This window comes from Callorhinchus milii, unplaced genomic scaffold (assembly GCF_018977255.1).
Source record: "Callorhinchus milii isolate IMCB2004 unplaced genomic scaffold, IMCB_Cmil_1.0 Scaffold9, whole genome shotgun sequence".
Lineage (NCBI taxonomy): Eukaryota > Metazoa > Chordata > Chondrichthyes > Chimaeriformes > Callorhinchidae > Callorhinchus > Callorhinchus milii.
In genome coordinates, this window is record NW_024704750.1 from 17,834,173 (window position 1) to 17,860,485 (window position 26,313).

The 26,313-nt window shown below is 41.6% G+C and overlaps 1 protein-coding gene across 2 annotated transcripts in view; it reads right to left on the reverse strand.

Moving 5' to 3' along the window:
• ubr1 (ubiquitin protein ligase E3 component n-recognin 1) overlaps window positions 1–26,313 on the reverse strand; it is a 54,234-nt gene that overhangs the window by 15,401 nt on the left and 12,520 nt on the right. Inside the window, exons 5-30 of one of the 2 annotated variants that reach the window (XM_007893230.2) lie at window positions 23,679–23,809; window positions 23,096–23,234; window positions 22,882–22,944; window positions 19,751–19,874; window positions 17,575–17,682; window positions 17,333–17,421; window positions 16,537–16,635; window positions 15,572–15,726; window positions 14,290–14,389; window positions 13,370–13,498; window positions 12,196–12,379; window positions 11,430–11,491; window positions 11,214–11,324; window positions 9,271–9,336; window positions 8,529–8,630; window positions 7,357–7,420; window positions 6,260–6,384; window positions 5,014–5,066; window positions 4,566–4,668; window positions 4,071–4,119; window positions 2,945–3,099; window positions 2,636–2,738; window positions 1,697–1,806; window positions 1,024–1,104; window positions 727–908; window positions 261–466 (exon numbers count right to left, since the gene is read on the reverse strand). In XM_007893230.2, the coding sequence (XP_007891421.1) occupies window positions 261–466; window positions 727–908; window positions 1,024–1,104; window positions 1,697–1,806; window positions 2,636–2,738; window positions 2,945–3,099; window positions 4,071–4,119; window positions 4,566–4,668; window positions 5,014–5,066; window positions 6,260–6,384; window positions 7,357–7,420; window positions 8,529–8,630; window positions 9,271–9,336; window positions 11,214–11,324; window positions 11,430–11,491; window positions 12,196–12,379; window positions 13,370–13,498; window positions 14,290–14,389; window positions 15,572–15,726; window positions 16,537–16,635; window positions 17,333–17,421; window positions 17,575–17,682; window positions 19,751–19,874; window positions 22,882–22,944; window positions 23,096–23,234; window positions 23,679–23,809 (2,893 nt within the window). Of the gene's footprint in view, window positions 1–260; window positions 467–726; window positions 909–1,023; window positions 1,105–1,696; window positions 1,807–2,635; window positions 2,757–2,944; window positions 3,100–4,070; window positions 4,120–4,565; window positions 4,669–5,013; window positions 5,067–6,259; window positions 6,385–7,356; window positions 7,421–8,528; window positions 8,631–9,270; window positions 9,337–11,213; window positions 11,325–11,429; window positions 11,492–12,195; window positions 12,380–13,369; window positions 13,499–14,289; window positions 14,390–15,571; window positions 15,727–16,536; window positions 16,636–17,332; window positions 17,422–17,574; window positions 17,683–19,750; window positions 19,875–22,881; window positions 22,945–23,095; window positions 23,235–23,678; window positions 23,810–26,313 lie in introns of both variants that reach the window. The other variant, XM_007893229.2, reaches the window with a different exon arrangement.

Consider the following 26,313-nt stretch of genomic DNA (forward strand, 5'->3'; position numbering starts at 1 on the left):
GGGTGAAGAAAGGTTAGCTGTGATGACACACTCCGCACCCCACCACAACCTGGAGGAATAGCTAGATATTCATGGTCAAGGTTTATACATAAAGAATAATGTATCAGAGGGCACCCATGCAACCGGATCTCAGCAGAAGGGAAAAATCAGTCAAAATGTCTTCAGGAAAGTAGAAAGGAAGGATGAAAGTGAAATACAATGTGAAATGTGAAAAAAAACCTAGACATTTTGATTGCAAAATTCTTAATAGGTCAATTTACCTCCTGTATTCCTCACAACTTGACATGTATTCTGTGTCAGGGCTGTGGACCTCTGAACACAAGCCGTGAGCACCATGGCCATTCCATCCACTCGCACCTCTTGTTCTTCCTGGCACAGGATGCAGGTCAATATGATTTTCTCGGCAGCAACTGCACCCTGTTTTGGCCCCAGAGCTACACCAGAATCTTCTACAGCGGTTGTTGAACTGTGAGGGAAGTAAATGCACTGAATTTTAAAAGATCCAGATTACAGACATTTAGGTAAAGTTGTAACTCTGGCCTTTGTAATTCTCATCATCATGTTTCACATTAAAGCTTGGAAGAGAAACTATATAACCCACCACCCAACTTCCACCAGAATGCCAAGATTTGACATTATAGCCTTGAGACTAATGACAGACTCCCACAGAAGGCTGTAAAACGTAATCTTTTCCTCTTGACCTTATTACAACCACCAGCTGCTTACCTGTCCTCCTCAGTTGCACCTGCGCCATGTCCAAGCACTTCTGTTGCCTTCTCATAGAGGTGCTTATTTGATTCGATGAAATTCTTCTGCATTGCAGACATCTGCGCCATAATCTTCTGTCGATGTAGTTTGGCTGCTTCTGCTTTCCGTTTGCGCTCAGCTTTATCCTTGTCTTGTACAGCCTAAAGCACAAACAAGATTCAGTAAGCTGCCACATAACATTAACATAGTATCATCATCCACCTATGTCATTCTGAAGATGGGTGATAAGAAGAAAACCATGATAAATGAGCCTACCTCATCCGTCCTTTGAATCTCTGCTCTTGCTGCTGAAAATGGACTCGATTTTTCCCTCAATTTTTTTACAGCATCAAACATCTGTAAATATATGCACAGATATAATATCAGTCAGAGGCCTTGCCTCTATTTAAGATTTTCATGAAAATCCTGTTCACCACTTCAGAGGTACAAGACACCTGAAAGTCTACTCTTAATTTGGGAAGAAAAAGGGACAATTGGTGTCATTAATGTCAAGCTATGCATTGTTAGCTGGTTAAACTCCAAAAGAACCTCAACATACTATGGGGGCACAAGCTTTGGTTCTTGCACCATGTACCTAATACTCTCCGGAATTTGGTAAGCATCCCTCTAGGCAGACTGTGCACATTCCATTTGAGACATATGGAAATGTTCATGCATAGCTATCAAGCATATGTGGAACGCTGTCTGGTTTGATCTAAAGCATGACGATGGGTTTCCACGTATGTCAGACACCTGGCTCATCAAAACGAAAGCCTTGAAAACTTACCTCCAGTGAGAAACAGAAATGGAAGTGGCAGTCAAGTCTGAGGGCTGAGCTTGGATCTCCCGTTCAGAAATCTAATACTACAATATTGTAGTTACTGAACTATATTACAAGCACCACAGTAGGACAACTTATAGGAAGCCCTTTGTTATTTTTATTACCTACCTGTAAAGTCCAGAGAATCATGTCCTTATGGGCATTTAACTGAGGTACGCGTTTCAGGTGCTCTACAAGTGACAGGACACTCTGAGCATTCACTGCAGAACTTCCTATTCCTTGAAAAGAAATAACAAAAAAATCTTAAAAACACAAAAGTAACTGGACAAATACAAACATATCCAGACACAGTTTCCTTCACTACGCCACTGGCAACGATAGAAACGGTAACAAACAGTAAAAAGAAACAATTAAAAAAAATGGGATTGCTAGGTTTCTCCCTCCAATCTCTGAGGATCATCAATAAAGTCGGTAAATACATAGCTGCATTACGGACTCAACAATTTATTTTCTCTTTTGGCAACTAAATTGTTAACCATATTTGTGTTGCAGCACAGCACTTGCCTGGGATTCAGGCTTCAGCTTCAGGACGTAACTTTACACATGCTTTCGATCTGCAGATCTGAGTATCCTTGCAAGGCACATCTCTTTGGAGGTAGTTCAGCCCCAGGAGGAACCCACTAACCTGCTCTCAGGCTATATTTAAACACGGGAATAACTTTATTGTCTGGGATGGGATAATGGGCTAAGTGGCCCCAATGGGATTCTATCTTCAAACATCTGATCACAAGGCATTCTAAACCAACTCTCTGGAATTTCAGTTAGTGACACGACCCAAGAATCCCTGGGGCTCACTTAGTGGAAAATGCCAGTGTGAGAGTGAGTTGACTTTAGGATGAAATGGGATTTGGTGTAGACAAAGCCAGTTGTAATATTTAATTGGATATCCAGGGGTGAATCACACTCCCTGTGCTAACCCCCAAAATACTAACCTATCCAGGAAATAAAGTGAACACTTATCTTTAGTTACCAAACAGCTAAAATGGTACTGTAAAACAATGCCAAATACAGATGAATTTCAATGTATAAAGATGTCTCAGTATTTACTTGTTGCTTTGAGATAAGCATCAAAAGATACTTCTTCTTCTGCAGCTGCCTCCTTGAGCTGTCTGTGTTCCTCTTGTAAAGCCATGCAGATAAGATGGAGGGCCTGTAATAAGACACATGGCTGCGTGCTGTTAGTAATATGGATCATTTCCTTATCACATTGCTAACTAAAGATAAGATAAGAGGAAATTGCTAACGTCAATGCCCACGTCTCCATTCTTAACGTTTCTCAATCTGAAATTGCAACAGGCCCATTTTGAAGCTTCATGTCCATTTGAACATGTTGCTTCAATTCAGGCACATTCGTACCTTCTGTATCATTGCTTCGCTCCACAACTGTCCTTTGGAACTCACAGCCTGCTGGCAAACTGTTCTGAGGATTAGCATAAAGACGTCACAGTTCAGAATGCTCGTAATCTTTGCAAACGCCGGTACGAACTGAGGAGGGACAGGAGGTGGAAGAGCTGCAAGACACATTACAAACAGTCAGTTCATTGTCAGGGCTCAAAGAAACACCACACAACCCTGTAAAACTGGTCACGTGTGCTATAATAGGAGGTGGGACGCAATGTCAATCACATGGCGCGCATGAATTAGGCTCGTGTTACTGTGCTTGCTGTCCAGTATAAAACCACCTTAACCTGAGGTCCACACAGAACAATCCCGACTGGCGATGGTGGGCTGGGCAGAGCAGGAGCCATGGAGCAGGCCAGTGCCTGCCAAGCAGAGGGAGCGGAAAGATTGGTATGGTTTTAATAGTTCACAGAGGCAGGGAGGAACAAGACTGTAAAGGATGAGGATCTTAAACTCGATCCTCTGATGGATGGGGAGCCAATGAAGCAGGGTAAGGATGGGGTGATTGGCTCCTGGAGCTGGGTATGGGATAGGATAGAAGCTGCAGAATTCTGAATAATTTGCAGCTTGTTGAGAGAAGAGTTGGGAAGTTTAAACCACACTTCTAGCAGTGGATCACAACTCAGCAATCTCAGGAGAAGGAACCTCAGGAGCGGCAGCCCCAGCTGATATCTATTGTAGTGCTCATAGGAACACTGCTGAAATCGGTCAACTTAGCACAGAGTGAATAAAAGATCATACCTTCCAGGTATGTAAGCCTAAAATTCGCATGGATAAATATGCTGTGCCATCAAGAGAATCACAATATCAAATTGTCTTGACAGTGAATATCAGTCACAAAGGCAAGGAACTGATATTGCCCACAGATTACAGAACATCCTTCCAGGGAGAAAGCACGCATTCTATTCCAGACACTGGGGAAATGTCCATGTGTAGATGGCACACATGCATGAAACTCTCAGTCAGCTATGGATAATCTCAAGCATGGCAATGGTTTCCGCCTGTTGTGTCAAGACATTCGACTCACAACACCATCGCGTTTTGAAATTGCAAAAGTTTAAACCATCAACACTTGAATTACCTTCATTGCTGTTGGCTTGTTTTTTCCTTTTCTTCTGTTCATCTTCAGCCTTTAAGAATTAAAGAGACTTTGATATTACAATTACAACCTTTACAGCTATTTGTGTAAATAATGGATATTTAAATTTATTGTTTGAGCTATTAGTTGGCTGCTGATGGCTGTGATTAATGTGAGTTGTACGCTGGATATTAAAACACATTAACAAAAATTGCAAAATGAATACCATTTCATGTGCCTGTTTACACTGCATTCGAAATGACACTTTGGTCATTGATGAAATTCATTCTGACAAGATTGGGTGTTTTCAGTTGATCATTACCTATCAAAACAATTATTCCACATTCCTTTCGTTTTCTCCCCAATGATATGTACTGAGCAGCCTTGTCCTACCAAGTATCTGGTTCTGGTAATATGCTTTTCATAGCAGGATGGAAATTATATGAGCATTTGTTCTGATTCAATCAACATTTACTGTTAAGGAGGGACAGGATTTACCTTGGTCTGCTGTGATTTGTCATAATGATAGAAGTACAGGTTAAACTCCTTCAGACATTCTGGCTTCAACTCATACACACCGTGGCCAGACAACCCTGGCTTTCTAGGAAAAGACAAAAGAATTGTTAGTAACCTATTCCTGCCCTGTATACTACATAGCTCCACAATAAAGTCACCTACATTTCAGAAAAGCTCCCTTCCAGTTTATAATTTATTGAATGATAACAGAGTCTGAAGAACTAAATGTGTTCATCTTCAAAATAAATTCTATCTCTGTCTTAGAATAAAAGGAAGCAAAAAAAGGGAGATACAATTCAGTAATGAATCATATCCACGAGGCTCCAACATATCATTCAGAATCTTTGTCAGTTTCTAAAAGACAGAACTTTAGAATATGCATGAAAAGTAAATTGCAATGATTCATAAAGCTGTGTAAAACTTAACTGACTTGAACGTGGCCACTTCGTGGATAACCTTTTCCAGACCGGTTTCATTACTCTCCTGCAAAACAAAAACATAAGGTTTTCCTATCAAAATAAAAGAACAAATAAGTAAATACACCATTAGCAGATTTTTAAAACAAAACAGCTGAAGACTGGAATAGGTTTCTTAGTCATTTTACCTAATTCATTAGTTAACTTTACTTAACTTATGAAAATGTGTTTGTGATGTTCTAGCAAGAACTTAAAAGATGTTTAACTGACCAGGACAACAATCCCTCTAAAGGGTCAATGATCAAGACGACTTTGGTTACCATCAGAATTGGGCCACCACGGGACAGTAAATTCAGTCATCCAAATGTTTTATTTCACTTCAGAGTTATCTTCCGGTAAATTTTATTGAAAAATTGTAGGGTATTAAAAAAATGTTTTTTAATCGCTGAGTCAGCTGACCTGAGTGTTCATGGTCTGCAAGACTGCTTGTAGTTACAGTCAGAACCTTAAGCCCTAAATGGACAGTTCCTCATTAGGTAGTGGTTACACCAACTAAGACTGAAACTAAAGTTGGATGTAACTTTAAATACAAAAGTTTAGAGACATCCAGCGGCTTAATCACAGGTGTCCATTCATGCATGTGTGCCATCTACACATGCACAGAAAAAATAAAAATGATGCAAGCAAAACAATGAAAATGTTGCAAAATCACACTTTTTTTTTACAATTTCAATACAGATAATAAAGTGAACTCTTTAGAAAGATATGGATTCCAGTTTTAATTTTTCATTTGTTTTTCATATAGCATATTTATTTATATAGAACAATGTTGCATTTATTTACAAGGTGCACCTCCCGCTCTATCTCCCTTTCCACAGCTCTCTGTCCTGCCTCCAGATGCAAAGATGCAAAGGGGGTGCTACGAGGCAGCGCGGAGAGCGACAGGGAAGACAGGCGGAGAGGGAGGAATGAGGAGATTCCGCCATATTGTGCAATATTACGCGTAGTTAAACGTATTATGCATAAAATTACGCGGCATCACAATTGCATAATTCCTGGAATGTACACCCTGTAATTTTTCAGTGGTCAGTTTTACATTTTGTGGCAGTGCTATCACCATGCCCCAAGGGCCAAGTTAACAATGTGGAGCAAGACCGTTTCTGATCTCAGTTACATTCCTCGTAGCGCCTGACATGCGCCTCAGGAGTCACAGAGTGTACATTTGTGTCTTGCTGAACAAGCTGCACTGGGAATACTCACGTTCTCAGGCAAAGCTTTGACCAGGCTACTGTGAGCCATTGATTCAATACTGAGCAGATGGATCACTTCCCTCATTGTGACCTCTTCTTTTGTCACACGGCCTATTCCGGGAACATGCCTCTCCCCTGGAGAGAAACAAATAGAAATCCACGGCATAACTACTGGGCTCTAATTTGTAGGAAGTGCAAACCATACGCAAAAAAGGAATTACATTTCCCCAACACCTAACAAAAAGACAGAGAATCCTTTGCAGCCTTTCTGATTGGTTCTTTATGGGCATCTATAATTTCCTCTGTATTGCATACATTGCACATTGTCCAATTCAAGCTGTAAATTAGACTCCAATCTAATTAGTTGCAGAGTTACGGGAGACCATCATTCACACTCCACTCCATTGCTTACACATCACCACTTTAGATTTGACTTAAATCCGTTGAAAATGTCTTCCCAACAAACGGAAATCCATGTTGGGATTTATGTGAAAACAGACTTATAAAAACTCTGATTATCATGTTTTTATTTAAGGTAGGGTATTGCAGGTAGATTGCAACTCACACATCATCAAACTGAATAAGCAACTCGGTGAATGACAACCCTGATACTTCCTGGCTCTTTACGTCGCTAATTTAATGAACACTTAGAATCATATTTCTGGTCCTCAGTGCATAAGATACAAAAGGTTTGTAAATTGTATTTTTTTTATTAAAAAAACATTTGCAGTTATTCTAAACACAGTAGTGACTCTAAAGGCAGATGTACCTCATCAATGTACCTGCTAGAGTGATGGAGCATTATAGATGACTTGCTGCTCCCAGTCCCACCAGCGATAACACTCAACTGTACTGATCTCTGTATGATGCTCACCAACAATGATCACCCAAAGCCAGTGAATGGGTAGTGGTGCCTGTGAAGTGGCTCAGAGGTTTGGCTATAGTGCGATACCTATCGCATAACCAAATACTTGTCCACATCAACTTTTAATTTCAATTTAACTTTGTATTTTTCCCATTGCCCAATAGCTACAAGAATTGATGATTTAATGTTTATTTCCTACACTGTAAATGTAGTTTAGCTTGCATGAATAAAAGGAGTCTTACCAACCACCATAATAATAAGGTGCAAAAATTCTTCCAATAGGCTTACGTTCTGTTTAATCTCATCCTGCAAAACAAAATTACATCATTGGTAGGAACCTTGTCCAGCGGATTACACAATAGTCAAATCGGTTCTTCAATTTTCTTCATTGTAATCTTTTCCTACAATCTATTAATAATAATCCTCGCATTTGATATAGCGCCTTATCATGTCGTTGAGACATCTCAAAGAGTTTCACAGGATATATTGTAAAGTGGATTGATTATGTATTTTAACAAGTAATTTATCATTGTGTGGTAATATTGCCTTAAAAAAAGGATAACTTAGTACTGACAACATCTAATTCTTTAACTCGTGCTCCATGAGAATCGTATGCACAATTGTACTTAAAACTTGATCTCCCAGGAGGACTAAAGTGGTTTCTTTGGTCCTTCTCATTTCTATCTTCCTATAATTTTAGTGTCAATGCTTTTTGTTCAGCTATGATGTTGAACCAAGGTCCAACCAGGCCTGATGATCCAGGTGGATATTTAAAAATCCCATGGCAGGACCTGGATGAAGAGTCGGGAGTTTTCCCTTTTCACTACTAACATGGTCAAATAATCGACTAACAAGATCAAACATGAACAGCCACTTGAATGAGGTATAAGAGTTACCTCCGCCACCTGTGGAAATAAGCTCCAGCATTGGGTGACCACCCTCAGGAGGAGTTAGGAAGAACAATTCAATCTCTCTAACTGCTGATAACACTTGAATTGAAGTTTTAGACCACAGTAGTAAATGTTGAGGGGTGGGTAGACAGGGAGAGAGCTTGGTCCCATTTGATCAGATATTACATGTCAGTGTAATAATAATCCTTGCATTTGATATAGCATCTTATCACACCGTTGAGATGTCTCAAGGTGCTTCACAGGATTTTTACTGTAAAGTGTTGCAACTGTGTGTTTTGTTGGCGAATGTAGCAGCCAAGTTGTGCACAGCCATGTCCCACAAAGAATTTAAAAGCTATTTACAGAGTTACCCATTTTGGTCTCAATGGCCTAACATATCAATTCCCTGATCAATGGACCCCTCTCCTCTCAGTGCTGACAGCACAGTGTCGCTACTGACTTTGGGGAAGAATCAAATGGGTCGATGAAACCGCCTGTGAGAGCTGTGGCAATTGGACACTTACCTTGCTTTTGGGAATCGAGTGCTTAGTAAAGTCTTCAAACAGTTCAAACTTATTCAGTACCAACATTAGGAAATGGTTTGGATCCATCAAAGAGGCACCAATCTGGAAAAGGAAACAGTTTTGATTCCTATGGCACAGATCCATAATCCTGTACAGTAAAGACGATTGTTCTCACTAATTGGGACTGGCCCATTGAGGATAAGCCTCCCCCTTACCCACTCTGAACCCCCTCTTCTCCATTCCCCACTGACCTCCTCTCCACTCTTCCCCACTTTGTCCCTCCCCATCCTCCCTTATCCACTCTTTCCCTCTCCCCTCACCCCTATTCTGTCTCTCTGCCCTCCCCATTTCTAAAATTAATTCAGTAATTGCTCCTCATCAAGGTATCTTTCCTTCAGCAGCCAGGACAACACAGCAGGTCACATTCTTTTCCAAACAAGCCTCCAATGCCATTGGAGGTCATTTGTCTCAAGACCTGCTTCTTGTGGGTTGGCCAAATAATTGATTTTTTTGTAGCAAAAAATCGTTATGTCCACTGCACTTCGTGGCTCAGTGAGCAATTGAACACAAACTCACAGAGCCTGAGGATAATGCAGAATACCCTCAAAGTGAAACCTATTAATGTAGCCCTGAAATGGCTTGAATATTTGTGTTCAGTAGGCTTGGCCGAATACTATAATATACATTTGTGTGTTACTGCATAAATATTTCAAAGTTATGCTTTAAACTTGCCAGTTCATACCTGTAGCATGACAATGTCTTTATCAAACATTTCTTCCCTCCATTTGGCACTTCGGTAGCAAAACACCTTAATAAAAAAAAGTAAAATCAACGATACTACCTCATCTTAGTCGTAGTGGTCATTGTAATAACAAAGGAAAATTAGGTGCCTCGGTCACAATTACAACATGCTAATGAACTCCCATTAGCTTCAGAATCAATGCGAGGTTCCTTACATCAGCCTATAAAGAACTGAATTGAAAAAGCAAGCCTTCCTGAATGGTGGAAGAATTACTTGCTTAAAATAATAATCCTTGCATTTGATATAGCGCTTTTCACGTCAGGAGGATGTCCCATAGCGCTTCACAGAACACACTGTAAAGTGAATTGACTGTATATTTGTGGGCGAACGCGGCAGCCAATTGCGCACAGCAATGTCCCACAAACAGTCATAGATTGAAAATGACCAATTTATTATTGTTTTTGGTTTTGGAGGGATTATTATTAGGCTCTGTGTGGAGTAAGGAAACTTGCCCAAGGTTTCGCCCTGACCTGCCTGGAATTGAACTCAGGTCTCTCGCTTGCAAAGCGAGTGCTCTAACCACTGAGCTACAGGACTCCACTTAGTATATTAGCCTTATACTTGGACATTGTTGTGCTCAACTGACTACTGCGTTTCAGTCAAATACAGTAAATTCACTTTACAATATATTCTGTGAAGCGCCTTGAGACGTCTCAAAGATGTTATAAACCGCTATATCAAATGCAAGGATTATTAATAACTTTTTTCAATTTTTAAAAATGTTTCTTCTTTCAAAAATTTCCTTAAATTCTTCTTTACTACTTCCAATTTTACATTACTTATCACACATTTACCCTGGTCCTCTACAAACTCACAATCACTACACTACAGCAAATCCCATGCGCTGAGTCGACCTCCCGATATGAAAAGCATGAAGTATCAAATGTAAGGATAAATATTACTGTATTTTACCTTTTAGCTTTAAGACACATCCTGCTATTTGGCGTGCCTCAGTCATCATCCTGTTCTGGATCTAGTTTGGACACACTAGTACTTAAAACAACCCCCAAATGACTAACAATAAGCTGCAAAGGTCTGGGTATTCTTAGTCTGAAACAAGCAGAATACCATCCAAGATTACCCAAACCACTGAGAGTTCCACATAGATAAGCAGGATATGTTCCTCTGGGGAGAGTGTTGCCTGGGAAGGATTGCACCCTGCTTATCTAATCCCATAGTTTAGGTTGTCAAGAGCCAAGGTTAGGGGACCTAGGATCTGTATTTTTGCACCACTGCAGCATGTGGCTCAGAGAGACTAAGCATAAGCTTGTCACAAACCACTCCTATTAAAACTCAGTGCTTTGCGCGCACACAAAAAAAAGTCTGACCCCTTGTCATAATGGGTTGTGTTATGAAAATAGCTGCTGGCCATCAATTCTAGATCCAATTAAATTCTAGTCCAGTTGTTGCTGACATCACTAGACCTTGCTGTGCAGGTATAGAGCACACTGAAAGCCAGCAGCTCATTGGCAAGCCATCTCACCAGCATTTCCAGTGGTTTCTTGCGATGCCACTGACTTTAGGAAACCTTTTGTGCCCACAAGGTACGAGTAGAAGCCAATTAGTCGATAGCAAAAGTCAGAAGTGTACCACAAGACACCAACAAGGGTCACCATGACACCAATTGTTCAACGTAAATTTACAGTAATGCAATGCTTTACACTTAGTCTCCCTCCCTTGTAGGGTACTTACCAATCATAGCACAGCTGAGATCCAGAATTTAGTCTATTGGGTAATACTCGTTGCATTTGATGTGATTTAATGTAAACCCACGTCCTTTCATTCCAGAATCAGACAACTAGAATTTCCCATTAAAAGAGGCAAAAGATTTTAATGTTTTCTTTCATTTTCTCAAGGAAATAAAGCAATTATTTTCACAATACCTGATTGACTAAAGAAAAGCCATTTCTTCTCCACATATCAGCCGAGACCTGAGATACCAGCACTAAGCAACGCAATGGATATTCCATCAATTTCTCTACTTCGAACTTCAACTGTAACAATTAGCACATTAACATGGGGTTAGTTTAATGCAGAAGCATGTAAGAGGAATTCAGACTACTGAAAAGAGCTAAAGTGTTTTATGTCACTTTACTTACTGAAGGCACATACTGTTCTAACTTGTCAATTGCTCCGCTTCTGCTTAGATGTGCATGTAAACCTGAAATACAGTAATGTTGAGAGCTTAGCATATTGTTAGAACAGGATCCAAACACAAGCAGTCAATAACCATACCAAAAAGAATAATTGGATAGGAATCTAATTAAGAACCAATATGGGACGACGTAGGGACAGGTGCAGATTGGAAATGAACAAATAAATACAAGGGACAATCATTTTAGTTCAGGCAGGGGAAAGAGGCCAGGATAGAAAGTGTGATGTTTGATGGACATTCTGGAGTTTTTAGGTCGACATCTCTTTGGGGGTTCAGGAATTATTTAGACAACACCTCTTCCCATTACTCTTGAGTGGCGAGGCAAAGCAAGGATAGGGCTAGATTTTGTGTGGCCGTGGAAGGTGTCGGCTCGCTAGGCCAAATAGTCTTTTCTTATTTTAATAATAATAATCCTTGCGTTTGATATAGCGCCTTACCACGTCTTTGAGAAGTCTTAAAGCGCTTTACAGGATATACTGTAAAGTGAATTGACTGTACATCTTGTGGGTGATATGTGGCAGCCAATTATGCACAGCAGTGTCCCACAAACAGTCGTGGATTGAGTGATCAAATTATTATTAATTTTAATGCCCAATCCAGTGTGTGCTCTGTAGCCTGTGTGATTCTGCTGATTCATTCCCATCACCACATTATCTTTCTTGGAATTTGAAACAAGTTCATTTTGAAGTAGAGGCTGTTCTGAAACCTACCTGCAAGAAGCCGCGACAATGGAAGGTGGATGCTGATGGGCTCTCGAGACACCACGCAGCTGACTGAGTGGCCACACAAGTTAAGCGTGGCTGACTGCTTCTTTGTGTTGCAATGAATAAGCTCATTAGAACACTGAGATAAAACACTATGGCATTCCTTGTAGGCACGAAGAAGAACTTGCTCCTGTTTTCAATCAGAATTCTTAGAATCAAAACCAGAACAGTTTTTCACGTACGTAATGAAAATAAACTGAAGTACAAATGAGGAAATGCTGCTGTTTTTGCAGAGGGAGTACATAGTTACCTATTGTTAGCCTGCAATACCAATTTAGCTTAACGTTTAAGATTGTGCAAGATTGTGGAAAATTCTTAAATATTCTTTATTTTGGAAGTTGGTTCTTTTCAGAAACTGGGGAAAACAAGCTTCCAAATTAAAATTAAGACTTAATTTAAGAATTTTCTACCATTCTGTTCAAAACTTAAATTTTAAGACAAATTCTTACAGGATAGGACTAGGTGGAATATTGGGTCTTTGACTTCAAGGGGAAAAAATAAGTGATAGGAAAGGAGCTACTAATATTAAACAGTTTATACCTTCCAGAGAAAATTGGAGTGAGTTGACTGGATGCTACCATGTATCTTTTACGTGGTCAGATTAACAACTTCAGCAGAGGGCTGAAGGGGGAATATATATAGAAATCCCAAAAGAAATGCTTGAGCTATTTATGCATGTAAACAGCAGCAGTTGGGGCCATCATAATACCCTGTGTTCAGGCAAGCAAGATTCCTAATCATGATCAATGAAAGTGAGAAGGTGTGGACTTTGGGCAAGGACAGTATCAAGCTGGCTGGGATAGCTGTCACTGTGGAATAACCTCCAACACTCGCTATAAGGAGACACATATGAATCATGGCCTCTTAAGTGAGTTAACGGAGGGTGACTGGCACCTGTGGAAACACACCCTTGTAGAAATGGAGAAATAGGGAGGGGGAGGGAAGTAAAGAAAATAATTAAAACCTTTAAGAGAGGTGAATGGGAGAGGATAAAATTGGAGGAGGAAAATTAACAGGATAGAAAAAGATAGGGATTTGACTTCCTTTACTTAGCTGTGAGCTGCAGCATGTGCAGCATTTTTCTGTGGGGAAGAGGGCGTGGAAGATTGTGATTACTTACATCAGACGCACACCATTCCTGCATCATCAACAGAATAAATTTGAGGAACATCTGAACAGTGAAAGCTGGCTCCCAATCTGGCTCGATTTCAACGTGTTGTCCAAACTGTCTGCATACTGGTTCCATGCCCTGGCAAATTCAGCAGAATTGTTTAAGTTACAAAAAAAAGTCAAAATAATACAAGCCAAACTCCAATCTGGAATACAGTAAACTCCTGATAACTTAACCCTTTCTTAACTTGTCACTATCACTTATCCCTTCCCTCCCCCTGACCATTTCCCCCCAAGGCTCGGGTCCCGACCCAACTGTCCAGCACCTTGGGATGTCCTCCCGACATGAAAGGCGCTCTATAAATGAAATCTTGTTGTTGTTGTTGTTATGTCATCATGCTGTCAATATTCCAATCTGGAATTTATTGATGTATTTAGACTTGTCACTCTGGATAACTTGTAACTGAACACTTTTCCTTTGGAGTGTCAAGTTATCAGGTTTGCTATACACACACACACGAGTGGCATGCCCTTGAATAGGGAAGGGAAATAAAATCAGCTAAGGTTCCTACTCCTGCACTTTTTAATGACCCTTGTTGGAGAATGTATGTCATGGAGATTGGTAAGAACAAAACCTGGCTTGGCTTTGATGAGCAGTCAACAAATAGCCATATGTGCATTTCATTTTATTTTGGATCATTGCATAACAATCGGGATCAGGAAAGATTTGGAGCATTTTCCTGCCATCCTTGGAAGATTAGATAATTCAGCACAGAATGAGGATTGATCCTGAGATGTTCTTTATCTGTAGCTCAGTTCAGCACTGTGTAGTAGCTCTAGTAGACAGATGGACATCTAGACAATTATTCTTCAATAATTTAAACGTTGTGACGCTGAAAAGAAACCTATTTGAATTTAACTGCAATTTACCTGAATGGACTTTAAGAGTCTCAAAAAAATATTAAACCCTTCGAGGAAACGGTCTCTCCTTCTGTCTGTCCACAACGGTGGCTTGCTGATCAACACATACCTGTAAACAAGGGAGAGAAACATCACAATCTCGGAGAGAAAAGAAATCTTCAGTTCACATCCTTTCACAAGAGTTGTGAAAGCAGTGTGTGCAGCACTCTGTCCCTTAACGACACACCAGAGATTAGCTAACAAGACCAGGAGTTGACCAGGAACCCATGTGTGCCATGTGCTGCTTAGAATAAATTCAAACTACAGTTGAAGCCAGACACATGGTGGTGGGTGGGGAGGGGGGTGGCCGTTTTGTCCGGTTTAAGTGGTATCCAAGGTTAACCGAACTTCTTCCTGCCCAGCCAACCTTTGGACGGGAAGGGGACCAATTAACGGTGACTCTGAGGTTATTGACAGCCTGGAGCACTCTATCGATGAACAAGTAGCTCTAGGCTTGTCAATCAATCGCGATTTGACGCTCGTGAATGGCTGGAGTCTGCTGTCAATCGCAACTTGACTCCTCCCACCTCCATCCCAGAACCGCTCGTGCCTGAATGGAGTTGCTAATGACAAAGAGTAGCCGCAGTGGTGACCTGTGCCACATTTTGTCTGAATTAACCGACATATTTAAAATAGCTGAGAAAACAAATGAATCAGGCCCTGGCGTTTTGTCCAATTTACCCGCGTTCCGTGTTAACTGTATTTCCATATTCACAACGGGGCAGGTCCCAATTCAGGTACAGATCAGGTCCTCTACCGTACATGTAGTCATCACCGAGCAGCTAACTAACTGTAGCTCAGTGATTAGAGCACTCGCTTTGCAAGCGAGAGACATGAGTTCCATTCCAGGCAGGGCGAAACCTTGGGCAAGTTTCCTTACTCCACACAGAGCCTAATAATAATCCCTCCAAAACCAAAAACAATAATAAAAATTGGTCATTTTCAATCTACGACTGTTTGTGGGATATTGCTGTGCGCAATTGGCTGCCGCGTTCGCCCACAAATATACAGTCAATTCACTTTACAGTGTGTTCTGTGAAGCACTTTGGGACGTCCTCCCGACATGAAAAGCGCTACATCAAATGCAAGGATTATTATTATTATAACTATCAAATGCAATCAGTCTATCAAACTCCTAGCATTTGTTTGTTAATAAATCTGATAATCTGTGAACGAGGCAATTGGTTCCAAAAGCATTGAATGTGGCAGCCTAGCACAAAGAAGGGTGACTGGATTGTGGAGGCATACGTACTTCAGGTCATTCAAGACGACTTCATTTCGGAAGTATTTATGCTGGGATTGAGTCTGGAAATTAAGCTTGCCATTTTCCATGTGCTCAGACCACAGCTCGATGATGGTCTCAGTAATGATTTTCAGCGCATCGTGCTCTTCAATCAGATGTCGAGCCTATGAATATGAGAACGGATCTGATCAACCACTTGGTGTTGGAATATTTGAAACTACAACAGGATGTAGGAGAAGGGAAAAGAGGGTTATGTGTGGGAGGAAGGAATTTGGATGGGTGGGAGCTCAAGTGGCGTATGCACAGAATAGTTGGCCTGTTCCGGCTCTGAAGATTCTATGTAGCTCATCTCTAACTCTTTGCTCTCCTTTCTGGATTTTCTCTCATGATCTCAGACCATGAGCTTTCTATTGATCTTCGACCTACAGTTACATTGCACGTTTCACGTCAGAAGAACATCCCAAGGCACTGGACAGTTGAGGGTTTGCACCTGAGTTGGGGGATGGAATCAAGAGGGATGGGGGGCTAAGGGCATGGGAGGGTAGCCAAAAGCACGATCAAAGAGTAAAGTCTTAAGACGGGCCTTAAAGGAGGCAAGGCGGTGGCGAGGGGGAGGAATCCCGGGATGAAGTTCCAGAGGATAGGGCCGGAAAAGCTGAAGGTTCGACCACCAATGCTGGAGTGGGCAGGGAAGAAAGCAGGCCAAAGCCTGCTGCGTGGAGGGAGTGTACAGGTTGCTTTGGTATTAATAGGTCACAGAGGTAGAATAGAGGAAGGCGATGGAGAGCTTTAAAAGTGAGGACAAGGATTTTAAGCTTGATCCTCTGAGGCCAGTGGAGCTGGGCGAGGATGGGTGAACGTTTCACAGAGATTGGTACGGGAGAGGACATGAGCTGCAGAGTTCTGAATAATATGTTAACTCTCAAACCCCTGAATAACCTCCAAAAAGTTTCCAGAAGACTTGCTCTACTTACCAGTGTTGGAACAGTGAATATTTGAACAGAGAGTGCGGTCACAGATATATTTCGATCTTGGTCATCCTCTACAGACTCAAGCTGCAGCTGTTTGTAGTGCTGTTAAGACACAAATATCAAAAGTCAGACAAATCAAACTTAAGCAGACATTTCTTATCTGCACTCAAATCAAGGTGTGTAATTGTGTTCTTTCTTTTTCATCACTTTGACGAGACAAAAACAATACCTGTGTGACAATTTCCTCTCCCCCCCCTCTCTCTCCATTCTGTAGTACTTATTCTTATATAAGAATACACAGTCCTGGAAAAGACCGTTGAGGTTCACCTATGAGGTCCCAAAACCAAAAGACCAAATCACATAATTCTCTTTCATACCCCTCAACTGATTTCTTTCAGTAAATAGCTATCCAATTTCCTCTAGTATTTCCTCACATTTCTATACAAATCTACAGATTGCTCCCATTTAGAACAAGAGCAAATCTCCTGATGCCCTGGCCAACAATCTTCCAGATAAAATTGGTCATTCACTTTGTGATTGTGGGATACTGCCATGTGCAAATTGTCCACTGCATTCGCCTACAAAATACAGTCACTACATCCTGTGAAGCATTTGATGCATCAGGTGGCATATTAAGTACCATATCAAAAGCAAGGATGATAATAGACTGCCCACAATTGGAATATAACCAATCAACTCAGGATAGGAATGGTATCTGGAAAGAACAGGACTTACATGTATTCTACATCAGATGCTATAACTATATCATGCATGGAATATTTAGCTTAAAAATATTTACCTTAATAAACTCTATAGCAAAAAGCCGCTTGTATTCCGCTTCCATCAGCAAACTGCACACTATAAGTTCATGGAAGGCTTTTCGTGCTCCTACAAATTAAAAAAAATGCACGGAATCTTCTGCACTTATCAGACTAGGTCAGTGATTAGAATTTTAAAATGTCACACAATATACAGTAATTCAGTTACTTATATTGTGCAGATGTAGCCACTTTGCTTTGTCAACTTGGTTCATTTACTAACCTTTCCACAGTTTGACATCTGACAACATTAGTCTGCTGATGAAGCAAGGCTGATCCGACGCAGGCACCTGTTGAAGGGCCAGGTCACAGAAAATCTGCCGTAAACCAGCTGCAGTGCAAACAAAAGACCATCAGAAACAATCTTCTTATAAAAGGTTTTATGGAACGCATCACGTCCCATGTATGTAGACCTTGATGATGTAACACATTTTGCGCATGTGTAAAACTTATAGCATCAGTTTTTTCCTGAAGGCCACCAATTGAAGAACAATAATTGAGGCTGAGCCATGGCTGAGTAGCTGATTTCCCCTAGCTTCGCTACAGTTATTAAGGTAGTACGACCGAGGAATAAAATACAACCTCAAAGGTTTTGTGCGCACAGATGCAGCAATCCACCATCACTAAACACTTAAGCAAGTAAAGGAGCCATCCACCCACCATTCTCAGTATGAGAACAGGGAAGTAATCTGTTTGTCTGCACTCTTCAGCCATCCTCCTTCCCCTATCCTCCCTGCCCTCTACCCCTGCTAATCCCAACCCCAAACTCGGATCCAAATCTCTGAGAATTGTAATTTGTTATTGTTCTTATTGTTGTAACAATCTGTATCAATATTCCTATGAACCAGATGTTGGATATGAAAAAGCTGAAGGAATTGACAGTCTAATGTTCCCAACACCCACATAAAATCCCCTAGAATGAGCCAGCCTCATAAGTGTGTATGGGGGGGGGGGGGAGAAACGTGGACCCTGACATTTACTTACAGAAATATCCAAAGTGCAGACACTTATGAAGCAGCGTTCGAAAGGAGCTTTCAACGCACACGCGCTGTAAATGAGGAAGCAATCACTGATGCCCTTATTCATAGCTGGGATTTTATGGATCATCAACTACTTTGTTAGATGAGTTGAAACTTTCCGCAGCTAAATGTCAACAAGACTGAGGCTCTCTTGCTCGACTCCCATCAGCCCCTCTCACCTCAGACGCTGATCACATTGACCTGAACAGCTCACTCCACCTCAAGGAGCCACTGTGAACCCCATGTTTTGATCAACCCCAAAATGCTCTCCAAACCTTACATCCAGGCCCTCAATCACTCAACTTTCCTCCATCTCCGTCACAATGCTCTCCTGCGGACTCCTAAAATCCTCATCCATTCCTTCATTACTTCCAGGATCAATTATTCCACGCTCTGCTCACTAGACACCCTCTAACATGAGCTGCAGTTCATCCAGAATAGAGACAATATCCTCTCCTGTACCGGGTTCCACATGCCCATCATCACCCTCATCTTCACTTGGCTCAACTGGCTCCCCTTTTCCCAGTCAATTGAATTTAAGATATTCATCCTTACTTTCAAATCTCTCCAAGGCCTAGCCCCAACAACCTCTGCAACCCCACTGCAAAGGCTGATCCCTCTTATCAGCAAACACCTGGTCGATTCATGTCCCCCAATCAATCCACCTTTCCACTTTCAAAACCAGTCTTAAGATCCATCTTTTTGAATGTTCATCCACTTTTCTCCTACATCCACAGTTCAGACTCCCAGTCAGCTGTGAACTGCTTTGAAACACCCCCCAAATATGAAAGGCGCTATAGAATTGTAAATTGTTGTTAAAACAGCGTTCCTCGAGATTTACGAGTAGGTGCTTCTTTAGCGTTTAAGCACTGAATATATTACAATAGTTAAGTATGATTGGTAAAGAACATTGGCAGAAATTATGCATGAAAATGCCCTCTGCAAATTATGTTCACAGCTCCTCAAACAGTGAGCTTTGAGTTTCCGGTGAGCCAAGTGGGAGAACAAGTGGGCAAAGCATTTCCTCATGAGGAAGGAAGCAAAAAAAAATCCGTCAATAACAGAAATTCCACCCAGAGGACACTTGCCAAGACTCCAGAGCCGCTGATCTGGGCAGCGAAACAAAGTTCACTGCAAAATGTAGGTTTGAAGCAACATTTTGAAGCGAGTCAGCTTTCAATATGCAAACCACGTGAATGGAGAAGTGATGACCACCTCCTCCTCTATTGAGCCATGTGCAATAGAGCTTTGGTTGTGTAACCTAGACCTCTCTCTCTTTGAACACACACCACTAAGTTGTTAGCGTCCTGCAGCTCCTTCTTTGACATTAAACAGTTTAAAATATCCATTGAATTAACATACTGAAAACTTCGGACTTGCCTGAGTAACCAATCATGTGGTTAAGCCAAGACAGAAGACGACATGCAAAGGTCTGATGAGAAACAATAGTGGAGTGAAGGATCTCAACACGAAGAGGAGACTGGAACACACTATTAGTGTTGTTCTGAAACAAGGATTAATACAAGTTAGTTTGGCAATTGGTCTATTTTAACAATACACTTTGCATTTCCATCAACAGCTGCTAAAACTATTGGCGGATTAAGATTAAAAGAACAGCATCTATAAAAAAAGGCAACTATTCATTTGCAACTCTCTTGACAATTTATGGCTCCCTCATTGATGGTCAAACAATACGGAAGATCCAGGCTACAATAAGTTTTATAGACAGCTCCCGAAGGCAGAGCAGCAGAGTTTTATAAACAGAGTTTTATAAACAAAGCATCTGGAGGTCACTGGGGCTGATGAGAACTGAAACAAACTGTAATGTCGTCAGTGGGACAGAACGCACGTACACCGGGGAGAACACAGTGCAGACAATTTCATTCAATCTTCAATGAACAGCTGTAAACAATTAATTAGAATTCTGCAAAGAAAATATAAATCCTACTCATCTATTTAAATCTACTTTGCAAACAGGAAAGAGAAACTTTAGTCAAAGATGTTGCCAGGTTTAATCTCGGTCTTAATCTTAACCATAGACAGGGATGGGGGAGACTCATTTGGCTTAAAAATCACAGACCAAGAGAATGGAAGAATCGTCAACCAGAGTTTCCAACCGCTCCCCGGTGGGGGGTGAGCTCTGCTATAAAGTCCTCATGAACAGATATTGGATGAGGAGGGATCACACCCAGCTGTGATCTCTGGGCCTTATTAACACCATACTAACCTGTCCCATCCTTCTGTTTGGTGGGCACCTGGCCTGGCTCCATGTCCCCCGCCCTGCCCATCCCACTATTTGCAGATGGTCCTTCCATTTTTCTGCCCCATACTCTGGAACTCCATCCTCGAATCACTCCATCTTGCTCCCTTTCTTGCCTCCCTCGAGGCCTGTCTCAAGACCTTCACCTTTGGCCGTGACTTTGGCCATACTCCTATTCTCCCACCCTCGATTCCATCCCACCACTTGGGTACAAATCCTTAACTGTCCAGCACCTTCGGACGTCCTTCCGAAGTGAAAGGTGCTATATAACTGTATGTGTTTGTTGTTTTTGTTTTCCTCAGTCTGATAAGCCTCAGGACAGCCTCTGCTCAGGTTCTCCCAAGGTACCAGAGATAGAGTCACATGCTGAGCTGTACTGCAACAATAGTTGTGTTTCCAGGAGAATGGGAAATTGACTAAAATGTCACAACAGGACCTTTCACGCTTTGAGCAGATGATCATGTGTTGTGGTCACTGGGAAGGATCATGAGCCCTCAAACACAGATCTTGCAGTACTCTACAATGAGTTCCATTCATACCCAGGATGATACCATGATATTTAAACAGAAACACTAGAGCTGCACTATGAGCAATGCTCAAGTGTCAGTGCTGTTTTTGGCGTCACACATTGTCCTACCGGTGCCCAGTCTGGAGAGGGAGAGAACACTGCTCTAGATCTCCATCCCAGTCTCTCCGCTTTGCTCCCTCCCTTGCCTCCTTCAAGACTCAGCTCTAGATCCTCCTCTTCGACTGTGCCTTCGGTTATCATCCTACCCCTACCCTCCCTACTCAACCCCTAGCTTTGGTCCAAATTCCTGACTGTCCAGTGCCTCAGGGCGTCCTCCTGACATGAAAAATGCTATAAAAATGTAATTTGTTGTTGAGTTTTTTTAAAATACAGTTGCATTGTAGCTTGCTTGATCTTGGCTCGCAGGGTAGAGGCTTTACTCTGAGATTTTGTTTAATGCCGCTAAACAGCAGTCGAATTCCCCATCCATGAACAACAACATGCACTTATATAGCGCCCTCCACTCAGAGCATGCTTTTGTCACCTCCCGCATGATTTCGAGCCGGAGGAGGAGGCCATAAGCACAGCCAAAGAGGAAAGTTTTCAGGCAGAAAGAGGGAAAGAGGGGTGAAGGCAGAGGGATTGAGGGAGAGTGTTTCAGAGTTTTGGGGTCTAGTGGCTAAAAGCACGATATCTGATAGTGGGGCGGAGGGTGCGAGGGACAAGCAGGAGGCCAGTGCCAGTAGAGCGGAGGCGCCCGATGGATTTGGAAGTGAAGAGGTTGGAGAGATAGGGAGATGCCAGGGAGTGAATGGATTTGAACATGATTGGGAGTCGATCCGTTGTGTGATGGGGAGCCAGTGGAGCGTGGCCAGAGCTGGTGAAATGTGGGTACAGAGTTTGGTCCGGGTCAATATGTAGGCGCAGAGTTTTGAATGAGCTGCATTTCGTGAATGGTGGAGCTGGAGAGACTAGAGAGGAGTGCGTTGGAATAATCCAAGCGGGAGGTGACAAATGCATGCACAAGGGTTTCAGCTGTAGTTGGGTTAAGATACGGTCAGAGGCGGGCAATGTGGCGGAGGTGGAAGAAGGCGGTCCTGGTCAGGGACCCAAGGTGGGGGAGGAAGAACAGCTGGGAGTCAAACCGGGCACCTAGATTGTGCACAGGTTCGGTGGGTCTGAGGGAGAGCCCAAGGAGTATGGCTTCCATCTTGTCCATAATCAGCTGCAGGAAGTTTACACTCATCCAGACCTTGATGTTTGCCAGACAAGCTGATAGAATATCGGTGGATTTAGAGTTAGTACTGGAGGAGGCAAAGTAGACTTGTGTGTCATCCGCAAACATGTGGAAGTTTACCCCATGTCTGTGGATGACATCACCCAGTGGGAGGATATAGATAATGAACACACAATCCAGTTTCCTGGATTTCAGCAATGCTAAACGTGTTGAGGAAGGGAGGGCGTCTGTCTCCATCACATCCAGGTAATTCATATTTAACATTTCTAAATTTAAACTATATTGGATCATAATCACAGAAATTGAGTGAAAATATTACAACAGATCAGAATAAAAACAATTTCCTTATGAGTACGTTTGAAGTTTAAATAGCTGACTTCCTGAAATGGTGAACAATGCAATGGGTCCAAAAGAGTTTGTTACATTGTGCCACATATGTGGCACCTGGGAATTTCAGCTCCCGTGATGAAATGGATTTTAATATAGAATAATCTGGTCTCACTTACAAAGACCTCTTGCTTTGTTTCTTGACATGACTGCAATGTTCCATGCTTTATAACACGGCGGCCCTNAAAAAAAACACAGGAAAAAACAATGAACAAAGGAACAGATCAGAGTGCAGTTTTTGTAGACGACACAATGAACTCCAGAATGTGTTAAATAGGTTTCATTAGCAAATGTGCCACCGGGTTATTCAGACATTTATAAGACAACACCTACCTCTTTATCTACCATCCAGGTGTAATTCTCAGCTTCTTTAGTGGAACAACCTAGCGACTTCTGCAGTGAATGAATGACATGGTCAACGGAATGATCCTCATCGTTAAACAGCATACAGAAATAAGAGTCCGTCTTCTCCCTTGAAAGAAAAATAAACCTTATGTTATTACATTTTCCTCTCAACGTTACAAAAGACTGAAAACATTCACACAAACTTCCAGCAGGGATCAGGTCCCAAGCTGTTCGCTCCTCCTCCCTAGCCCTGAGGTGCGAAGGATAATTATAGACCTCGACTGCTGTCCCAACTGAGATCAGACAACTCAGTACAGACCCGAGATGATCAATAACTTGCATTTATATTGTGCACATCTCAGAACGGTGCAGGGTAAAACCCAGGACCTTCAAGATTTGAACGGGTCAGTTTCACACTGGCCAGCAACTTTACATTATCCTTATTCCTTTACTAACTGAACCATCAGGAGACCCAAAGGGTCATTTTTATATCTTCATATCCTACTCTCTATTTACCAAAACAGGGGAGCTACAAGATAGTGGAAACAGCTCTTTAAATGGAATTACATACCTTGGCTGCAGTTCCAGAGGTAGTCCTTTGTTCTCGGTCCAGATCAACATATCCACCAGGTATCTGAAGATGATATCAAATAGATGTTGGGCTCGTTCTGCTACGCCCGCAGGTATTTGGCTTGCATGATTCTGTGGAGAGACATTATGTTTTAGAACAGCAGACTCCTAGTCTCTCTCTGTGTTGTTTTATCTGGATTGAGTGACAAAATTATTATTATTTTGAAGGGATTATTACCCCCGGAAAAGCAATCCACCAATCGACGAAAAACTGGAATCCTACTTACTGCCAGGTAGACGGAGGTGTGTGGAGTAAGGAAGCCTAAGGTTTTCTCCTGCCTGGGAATTGAACCCACCAGATCCTCTCGCTTGCGAGATGAGTGTTCTAACCAAAGCTCTACAGGACTCCAGGTAACACTGAGTCTCATTGAAGTTATGTGTCGTTGAAACAGTCGAGGATATATCATTTTTCCAAAGGTCCAATTTTCTTGAGGAAACTTTAGAATTTTAGCGTGACAGCATGAGAATAGCAATACTAAAATGTGACTGACTAGCTCATTGACTGGTTAAAATCATTAGGTATATGCAAACCACATTCAAACTGCATCTTGCCAGATAGCTCTTAGTGACTTACAAAACATGCTGGTAAGTTCTCTGGGAAATATTCCAGGAAAATATGATTCAATCAGACAAACCAGATGTCTTTAGTTTATTACCAATGAATGATCTTTGTTGTTATTTTGAAACACAAATAGATGTTCTTAAAGGAAAGAGGCAGTTCAGTTTTGTGTTCAAAGGTTTGAGCCCCATATCAGGATACGTATGAGTTCCCACATCTGGAATTAAGATCACAGTTGAGGCTGATACACCAGAGATCACTTCGTTGCTGCTGTTATGGTCTTTTGAAGCGTTAGCAATTTGTCATCTAGTTTCAGTTGTATGTTAAAGATCTATGATTGTTCACCTCACAACAGTCTGTTGGACCTTCCAGTCACATGTTCGCACAGAATCAGTAACTACACCAGTCAGTAATTATTTGTGGAGCACTTTGTGATAAGGCCGTGCTATTAAAATTCAAGTTTTTTCTTGCTGCAATGCCTTTACCCACAAGGCCACTGGGTGGGGGGGGCAGGGCTTGGAAACAGACCAACACTGCCCATGTCATGTTCTTCAATCCCGGATATATTCAGATGAGAAAGATAAAAAAATGCACATGCAAGGTTTAAATTCTAATTGCTGCTCACAATTATTCTGAGTCACGCTAAACAGCAATTATCAAAAAATCCTATTAAAAAAACAACAATGTTAAAAACAATCTGGAGGAAAGTTTGGTTGGGTTTCGACTCTGCTCAGATAAATTACTTACCTACAGTGGATTTAGTCAGAAATGGCATTGATTTCTAGGTATTGGCAAACATAAATAAAAATAACTTGCTTAGATTAATTCACAAGATGTCTAGGATTTGTCTAAATTTGGCTTGTAGCATCTATGGGACGACATTGTAAAGTAGCAAACTTACAGCTATCCAAATATAAGTCATTAACTACAAAAAAAAATCCTTACGAAGATTCTTTCCCCCTCTTGTTCCTTGCAGTTGCACAAATGCTTATGCTTCCATCAAGCTATGAATGCAAACCTAGGGTGACTCTTTAATTTTACTTCCCTCCTGTAGGGAAGGATCTAGTATTGACCCATTGTTCAACTCGTTCGCAGAAATGCACTGAATTCAGCAGCATGAAGGAACTAAACTTGCTCTCCCTCCCCAGTATCATTTCACAGCAGCTTACTATCCTATGTCTTTAAGATTCATCTCCTAATTCAGAACAAAGTACCAACCAATACCAGCTCCTCATTCTACGCCGTTCAGAATGAGCAGCTCTCCGCTGACCAAGGTTTCTGGCAATATTTTGGCCAGCTCTTTTTAGGCCGAGAACAAGCATTTAAATAACGCATTTTTGCTGGAAATTTATCATTAGGATCCAGGCGGAAGCTTAAACTCAACCACAGACCTAACAATCAACAGAAAGATGCAGATCATAAGGCAAAGATACCCTTCTAAAATATGAACAAAGTTTTCAGCAAAGCATTAATTATCAGTCCCTCTACCTCTGCAATCTCCTCCAGCCCTGTTCATCTCCACTATTTGAACTCCAACACAGCCTCACTGGCTAAGCCTTCAGCCACTACTCACTCTGCTAACCTCTCCCCAAATCGCTTTGCATTGTTTCTCTGCTGGTCTTCAAAATCCTCTTAAATATTTATCTTTGACAATGCCTTCAATCAACACTTAAATTACACTTCCTCTCGCCAACCTACAGAATCCTCACCAGAGCTTGGAATCAACATGAAACATATCTTTCTCTGCAGATGCTGATTGACTTGCTGTGGATTTCCAGCAATGCGGGTTTTGTTTCCTATTTCCAATATTTGCAGCTGTATTTTTAGTTTCTTCCTCCAATTTCCAAAATCCTGGGAACAACCTATTGAATACCACTCTGGCAGCAGTGTCACCACAAGGACTGGAGAGATCTAATGAGAGGACCTACTACCACATTACCATCACCACCTCAGGGAAACTGCCAGCTTTGTCCACATCCCACGAAGGAGCAAAAAGAAATTAGCTGATCTGGCAAGT